The following is an 8316-nucleotide window of genomic DNA, read 5'->3' as shown; positions in this document are numbered from 1 at the left end:
TATGTATGCGCATAATCAGACATATATATTTTTGGTTGAATCTCCGATGCTTATAAATGCCCACAATAGACCAGCTAATAAACAATCTGTGCTGAAAGTGGAGTGTAAAGGAATTGAGAGCTTAAAGTACATTTGTTGGCAAAGATTGGTAAGCTTAGGCGTTCATAGAGCGCTCGTAAAGCTAACTGTATGAACGCTCAGTTAGTCGGGAGAGCAACGTAGTAGCCAGACATCCAGTCGGTTTGTCTGGGGAATAGACAGGAAATATGTAACCACACGCTTAGCCACTTATACTCATTTGTGTGTATGTATGTATGTACATTTATATGCATTGATGTACGTGCGAGTGTGTTGCTTGAACTTCCAATGAGAAAAGTGGAAGAAGAAATTTTCATTGCAACGACACGAAATCGATAAGTACGCAGGAAAAATCAGATATTTTCTGACAGTGCGAACGAATTTTTCGCTGAAGAAATTTCTTATGTTGGTGAAGAATATTGCATTTTAAGACAGAAATAGAAATAAAATAAAAAATAAAATTCAAATAAGAGTAGAAGAAAAGTGTGGATATTTAAAAACAATTATATTTAAATGAAAAAACAACAACATAACGAAGTGGATATGTCGAAGAAAAGTGTTAGCATACATTCTATTTTAAATAATCGCACATTTCCATAAATTTGCTAGTGTGAAGAAATATTTTTGAATTCTGATTAAACATTCAATAAATAAATAATCAATTCACAAATGTGTTTTTTGGGTATTCCAACTAGAAGCTTGCGCTGAAAAAATATGCATAGATATATTTTGAGCAGAGCTAACTTCACAAGAATAATATATAAATATTCTACAGAAAATGCATGCAAATTACACAAAAAAGAATTTTAATTAAAATAAATTGAAACAAAAAAAAAAAATTGTTTAAAAAAAAAAATTAAAGAAAAATGAAATAAAAAATAAAAATAAATACGCGCTGTGATATATTTTTCAACAAATTTGCATTTCTACTCAAGCTCATAACATAAAAAGTGTATATGAATTAATTGCCTCTCTAAGTGCTATGCTATGCTGCTACATAATTCGCTATTTTCGCATATGTATGTATTTTTTAAGCGCTCTAAGTGCCGTGAGTCTGCACAGCATTTCGGTCTACTACTTGTGCGCTTATATAATCGTTCGAAAAGTGTCTAACGCGCAATATATCCTTTAACACAGTCCTTGTATCATTGTACATACCCAATCCCCTAATTTGCCACAGTATTTTTCATAAAAAACAACAATTGAAGGAAAAAACAAAAAATACCAGTGCTTTATGCTGAGCAAATGAATTTTGTGTATCATTATTGTGCTTGCTTTTCCTTTTATTCTTTCGACATATTCCACGTTTTATTCTACACTGCCTTTAGTTATCATGCCTCCATTTAATTTGAAAGAAGTCTGCTATTAGGAAAAAGTAAAAACAAAAATCAATAATATTCGATCAACTGCGGCATCAACGCATTAACAAAACAAAAAACAAAAAAATATTATATATATACACTTATCGGGGAAACAATTCTTAAGTTACTTTGAAGTGATTGCACTGAGTGCAATTACGAAAAAAACACTTGAAAATGCAGCCCCCGCCACGCAAGGTAAGTTTCCGCTCCCACGAACTCGGCTGAGAATAGGTGTGTACATATATACATGCATATATGCACACACATACGTATATGTTTTACTCGTGTTAATGTGTGCTTACCTTTGTAGCCGTGTTTTGTTCTCTTTTTGTAACTTTCTCCATGTTGTCACTTACTATGCGGTGATTGTGTTTTGTTGTTGTTGTATTCGTTTAATAGTAACATGAAGTTGAAAAGATTTTCTGAGCAACACCCAAACGATATTTTACTTCCGTTTTCATTTCGGTTTATTTGGATATTCTTTCTCAGTCGTACTTACCAACATAGTGCGCTTAGTCGAAGAAGTAGTTTCCCGAATTGTTTTACTCTTTTTCACCCTCCCCTTTCCAGGTTTGCTTGGTCCACAAACCAAGTTTTTTAATACACGGCAATTGTAATACATTCACACAATTTATTTAATCGCTTTATTTTGTTGTGATTCGCACGAACACATAGATATTAATAACACTTTTATATATCACTGCGTTTCCTAGTAAAAATTAATCTAAGTAGAACTTGGCACTGAATACAATTTTTGATGAGCCTCAGGCAACCGCATTAGAAATAGCGTTTATCAAAACTTAATTCAATCAAAAAGTAGATATATTGTATTTGAATGTGGCGGCCGGTTCAGTGTTTTACAGAAAGCCTCTTACAATTTTGTGAATTAAAAGGTTCTCAACATTTTTCGATTTATTTTCACTATGAAACTAACATACTCTCGTATATAGTTACATTTATTCTTATGCAATTGATTCCAAACACTTTTATGACTTGGGCGCGGCTGCCGTAGTGGAATGGTTCGGAGCATGACTACTATTCGGGAGTGCATTGGTTCGGATCTCCGTGCATGAAACAGCAAAATTATAGAAAAAGTTATTTCTAATAGAGTTCACCCTCGGCAGGTAATGGCAAATTGCCTAGAGTATTTCTGCGATGAAAAAAGCTTCTCATAAAATCCATTTGCCTTTTGGAGTCGTCTTAAAACTGTAGAAAAACTGTCGAAAACATCAAGACGCACATCAAGAATAGGAGGAGAAACTCGGCCAAACACTTAACAGAAGTGTAGGCGCCAATTATTTTTTTTAAGAGAAAACTGTAGAAAAACTGTTATTATTAGAATTATTTTTTTTAAGGGAAAACTGTCGAAAACATCAGTTATTTCTGTAGTTTTTCTATAATTTTAGTTGTATAAGTCTCACATTCCGGTCCTATTCGACGATTTCTTTAATTTTATCACCGTTTTTGGCTAGGGATTTATCAAAGCTTGCCCTTTCTTCTTTCTTCTGGACGGTTATATCACCAGAACGAAACAATTGGAAACAGCAATTTGCTTTTTTTTCGTTTTTGAACGCTGCAATATAAACCATTGGCTTAACCAAGCCCAAAACTGTCTGTTCAAGAAGTTCCCAGAATACTAGTATACAGGGTTTGATTGAAAAGTAATGAGCCTAACTTTTTTGAAGCAGTTTTATTAAACCTTTTGGCTTATACAACTAATATTCTTCAAAATAAGACCCTTGAGCGTCAATACACCGCTGGTAGCAGACCTTCCACTGAAGGAAATATTTTTTAAACTCACCCGCCGGAATCGCGTTCAATTCGGCTGTCACAGTTTTTTAGATCGCCTCGATGAAGTCGAAACGCCTCCCCTTCAGCTTTTTTTTTAGGCGCGGGAACAAGAAGAAGTCCGGAGGGGACAGGTCTGGGCTGTAGGGAGGGTGGAGAAGCACCGGAACCCCCATCTTGGCTAATGCAGACGTGCAGAGAAAGGCGGTGTGCGCCGGCGCATTGCCGTGATGAAGGGTCCAATTGTTGACGAGGTCGGGCCGAACCCGGGGGACGCGGTTTTTCAGCCGAAGGAGCACTTCTTTGTAAAATGCCGCATTTCCTGGAGGTACAAACTGCTTGTGGACGCCTTTTCGCCACTGCAAAATCCTAACACACTTTTAAAACAGCCTTCACGCGCGAGCGATGTTGACTGCACTACTTTTGCTAGTGAACTGGGACCGGTTTCTAGTGGAAGGGGAAGGTCCAACGATCATTTTCCCCCACTAGGCGATTCGGTTGATCGCTTGGCAGACGCTCCGCGCAGGAAGGCTCAATACTTTTCAATCAAACCCTATTATCACTTTCAAAGTCCTCTCCATCAACTGCGTACTTATGTCTGCGTTTGACCCAACTTTCGAAATATTTCTGGAACTCGCTATACCCATCCGAACCGTCTTCGATTTTTCCATTACTCCCTTTCAGCTGTTAAAACGAGTAGTTCATTCACTCGATCAAACAGAAACAATTCGCAGAAAGACTTATGGGGTGAATTCGATGGCTGTTGGATGGGATTCGTTTCGTTTTTCGTCAAAAATTCAAATGTAATGATGGCACTGTGAGACTGTATATGATTATTTAACTTTTTTTTTTTGCTTTTTTGGGCGAATTGCTTTACGTAAACATCTCATAACGTCCAAATAATAGTCATTATTATCTGTCTAACCTTCTGGCAGAAATTTGTGGTGTACAATACCACTGCAATCTATAAAAACTGGGAGCATCGCTTTCTTTTTTGACCGGGAGCATCGCTTCCTTTTGACAAAAATGCGTAAGAAGTACACGAAGCGTTTTGAGACGGTATTTTTATGCACGCATTCGAAAGAGCCGAAATTATCTTAAGCCGCGGCTGTAAAAGTAATTAAAAAATCAAAAAAGTCTGTTGTGATGTGGAATCAGCGGTATAAGGTGTACAAAAATGTTGAGCGCGCTTTTACGAGCGCGGCTTGAAGTGAGTGATGACAAAAAAGGAGGATAAAGTGATCGTCCAACTTTTTAAGCGGGACTCTTCTTTGTGACTAGCAAAGCACGATCAGTTCTTGCTAAAAAGGGAAAAGATGTGAGTATCAACACTATCGAATGTCGACTGAAGGAGGCGAACATATCCTACCGTCCCAAATCGTCAAAACCCCTGCTCTCGGAAAAACATATTAAAAAATAACAAAACAAGAAAACAGCGTCACAGTATTGGACGGGACTTCCCAGTCCTCAGACGCCAACCCCTTTGAAAATATGTGGGAAACTATGAAAACGCATCTTGCCGGAAAGCCAGTCCATGATTTAAAGCAACCCGTCCGTCAAGTTTGCAAAATCTGGTCCTCTTTGTCTGCGAGCTACGCTGAAAAGCTGGTTCAAACATGCCGAGAAGATGCCAGGATATACTCCAGCGATGGAGTAATTGCGGCTCGTAATTTTGTACATACTTTCATGTAAAAAAATTGTAAATACAGTAGATTCTGTTTTTATGCGGTAGATACGTTCCGCAAGAAACAGCATAAAAAAACAGCATAAAAAAAGCTACCAGTTCTATAGTAAAACTATAGATACGTTTCAAAAGTGCTAAGAACCGCATAAATCTGAAATAATGTAATAAAATCGCATGAAAAAGGGCACTAGTCCTATATTATTACTATAGATACGTTCCATAGACCGCATGAATCTGAAATAATTAAATAAAATCGCACAAACAAAATATTGTATTTTTGAAAATTATATCTTTATTTAAGAAACGTCAGAATCCAAAAATAAATTTACGTTAGAAATAGAATCAGACAATACCCACATGTTGCGCAATCGATTAGGATTTGGCGTAAAAACACTTCCGTCACTTGAGAAAATGTACACGTCTGATCTAGATGATTATGCAGGCGGTTCCATACTTGTAGGGTTAGCATTTCTGATGTAATCTGTGATGAGTTTTTGCTTAGCTGGTTAAGAATCTTGTTTATATGTACAATTCCCGATAGGTCGACATGCATTTTTTAATAAAAAAAAAAACCGCACTATTTCAAAATCGCATAAAAAAAACCGCATAAAAACAGAACCTACTGTATATATCTTTTATATTTCATGAATAATCGCGGTTCCTTTTTTCTGACACAGACTGTATAAATACTTTTTTTTTTATAGAAATGGCCGGCACTTATATTTTTTCGTACTGCGTTTTTTCGTATCACTTTTCAAAAATCCGTCCTTGTCTCGTTAATAACACACAGAATTTTCGTTTCCAAATCGTCAAACGATGCTTGTCTTTCAGGGTATCCCAATAACTTGACGGACTTGCAAAAACTCACTTACAAAAACCATAAAAGCTTGAGTTCCCGCTGCCGTTGATTCTTATACGTCCATAGGCCAAAATTTTAATCGAAGTCTTCTTCTAGAGTAAGGGCAAGAGTTGAGTTTTTAGGTGTGGCGTCGAACCATCCAATTTGGGTCTGTGGCTATACCCATTTCGACTGCCTTCGCTCATTATTGAAGAATATTATCCATATGAACGTACATATACAGGGCCCGCCATCTATCGTTACGGATTTGAACTAGGTATTATTTGAAGAATGGTAACACTTAGCTGTCATCTGATTTGACAGGAAATTAGTTTTATTCCTCCGCTGAATGAAAAGGGTTGTGTATACGCTCAAAGAATGCTGGGAAATATTGCGACATTACTTTGAAAATCATGGTAATGTTGCAGAATGTGTACGAAAATTACGTGCTTTGCGAAAAAAGTAAGAGAAACTGGGTTGCTTTTGCCGTTGGATTATTATCTTTGGGGTGCCGTCAAAGACCAGTATTATGCCAACAAACCAGCAACAATTGATGCACTGAAGACCAACATACGCGATGTCATAGCTGAAATACAGCCGCATACAATCGAAAATGTGTTGAAAAATTAGACCGATTGTATGGAATGATGCATGGCTAGCCGAGGCAGCCATATGAATGAAGTTGTGTTCCATCATTAACCGGAAGGATTGTACTTCAAAATAAAAAAAACAGTTTGGAAAAATATTGAGTAGTTTCTTTTTTATAGCATTTTTAATTCCGTAAAGTTATATGGCGGACCCTTTATATGTACAGGATTGTGCGCACTGCACTGCATAGAAGGGCATACAGGTGATTTTAAAGATTGCTCTATCGAAATTTCTATTTATCTAAAATAAACACCCGCTCCATACTGAAATTTAGTTTTGATACTGAAATTCAATCTTAATCCTATTTGGCCAAATTTTTTTCTCACTCATGAGTTTGAAAAATACTTTGCCGGCATTTCTGCGAACCACTGGAGTCGCGAAATCAATTGTGAAAACAATAATGTTTTTTAAATGCATTCAGATTAAAAATTGCCTTGCGCTGAGAGATAAATATATCTCAAAATAGCCATACAAATTTAAAAACAAAGTATTTTGTTTTGTGCTCTTTTTCGGCTAAAATAAATGCATGCACACCTCGACATCTATCAACCTTAAAGCTAGAACTTCATACCAAGCATTCCAGAGATGGTATCTTTGAAGCTAGAATTTCGCAACAATCCTTTCAGGCGTTTCGAACTTCGCTTGTAGAGATGCTTTTATATAGTTGCTGTAATTTAGATTTTGAGGCATAGACGGCAAAGCCTGGAAGGACTTTAGCAATTGACTATAGCTTTATAGCTGAATAAAGCGCTGAAAGCCATAACACCTAGAAGACGTGGTATTGAGTTCTAGCTTATGCGCTTCATAACGAAGTATCGATACCAAATATTAAAAAATGTAGTTACTTTTTATGCTAGAATGCATGCAAAAAACAATAAATAGTAGTAAAATAAAATTTGCCTTTTAAGTAAATATGTTTTCTTTTTAAGCTTCCGATAATGCTTTCAATAGTCTTATGAATATACGCATTTATTTTTTTATATTGAATTTGTGATTGCACTAACTTTCTCATTAAATGTCTTTTCCCACGCTTATTCTCAACAGGGAAATTATGTGAAATTCTTGAAGAATTTACACACAGAGCAAGTGGCCAAGTTGCAATTAAAAAACCAACATGAATGCGATCTGCTCGAGGACATTCGACAATTCACCATCAAACGGTCTGCCATCGAAAAATCCTATAGTGAGTCGCTGCTGAAAATTTCTTCGCAGTATTTGAATAAGAAAATACCGAATATACCGGACATAAAAATGGAGGGCATGGAGGAGCGGTGGTGAGTAGTGAAATAAGTATTTTTTTATTTAAACTCGCATAGTGATGTTGACCTACAATAACGAAATGTAGCCTACATACTTGCGAGTGTCTAACCTAATTGTCTTGCCTGTTTGTGCACAAAATTTGTCCTCTGTGATTACAAAACATTTCGCTGTTCGCTTGATTGTTTCGCCTAAAAATGTTTAAATATTCATACAAGTACATGTATGGCTACTCATGCCATTCCTCTGAATCATTTGGCCTTGCCACTCTACAAATGCCAAACATCTGTTTTTCGTGGTACTATAAAATTCCCAAAGCTGGAAGTTGTGCTGATTTTTGTTTTCAAATGACAGCGAATTGTATTGCATTAAGGAGCCTACATACTCAGACGTGGCAAGGGAAGTATTTTCAGCAAGTCTGCAGAACTCAATAATTTATGAAAATTTTGGCAGACTACTCTTGCTGTAAGAGTAAAGTATTTTACAAAACTTAATTTTTATTTCTAAAAAGTGGCTTGGGGCTTGGCCTTCTTTACTCACTGCGTACGTCAACGCGAGTACGATAAAAAAATAGAAGAATAAGAAGACAAGCACCGAATGGATGCCACCAAATGGGTTGTGCTCTCTCGGTAATGGCTATAAATATATGATAAAGATTTATT

The 8316-nt window shown here is 36.5% G+C and overlaps 1 protein-coding gene across 9 annotated transcripts in view; it reads left to right on the top strand.

Annotated features, from left to right (window-relative positions):
* The first annotated feature begins 413 nt into the window (after positions 1 to 413).
* LOC129242282 (protein nervous wreck) overlaps positions 414 to 8316 on the top strand; it is a 30805-nt gene continuing 22902 nt past the window's right edge. For 5 of the 9 annotated variants that reach the window (XM_054878844.1, XM_054878847.1, XM_054878843.1 and 2 more), the window contains exons 1-2: positions 444 to 636; positions 7442 to 7671. In XM_054878844.1, coding sequence (XP_054734819.1) covers positions 592 to 636; positions 7442 to 7671 — 275 coding nt within the window. In that variant the 5' untranslated portion in view covers positions 444 to 591. Of the gene's footprint in view, positions 637 to 1406; positions 1635 to 7441; positions 7672 to 8316 lie in introns of all 9 variants that reach the window. The other 4 variants (XM_054878846.1, XM_054878839.1, XM_054878840.1 and 1 more) reach the window with 3 other exon arrangements.

This window comes from Anastrepha obliqua, chromosome 3 (genome assembly GCF_027943255.1).
Source record: "Anastrepha obliqua isolate idAnaObli1 chromosome 3, idAnaObli1_1.0, whole genome shotgun sequence".
Lineage (NCBI taxonomy): Eukaryota > Metazoa > Arthropoda > Insecta > Diptera > Tephritidae > Anastrepha > Anastrepha obliqua.
This window is presented reverse-complemented; position numbering and strand designations above follow the sequence as displayed.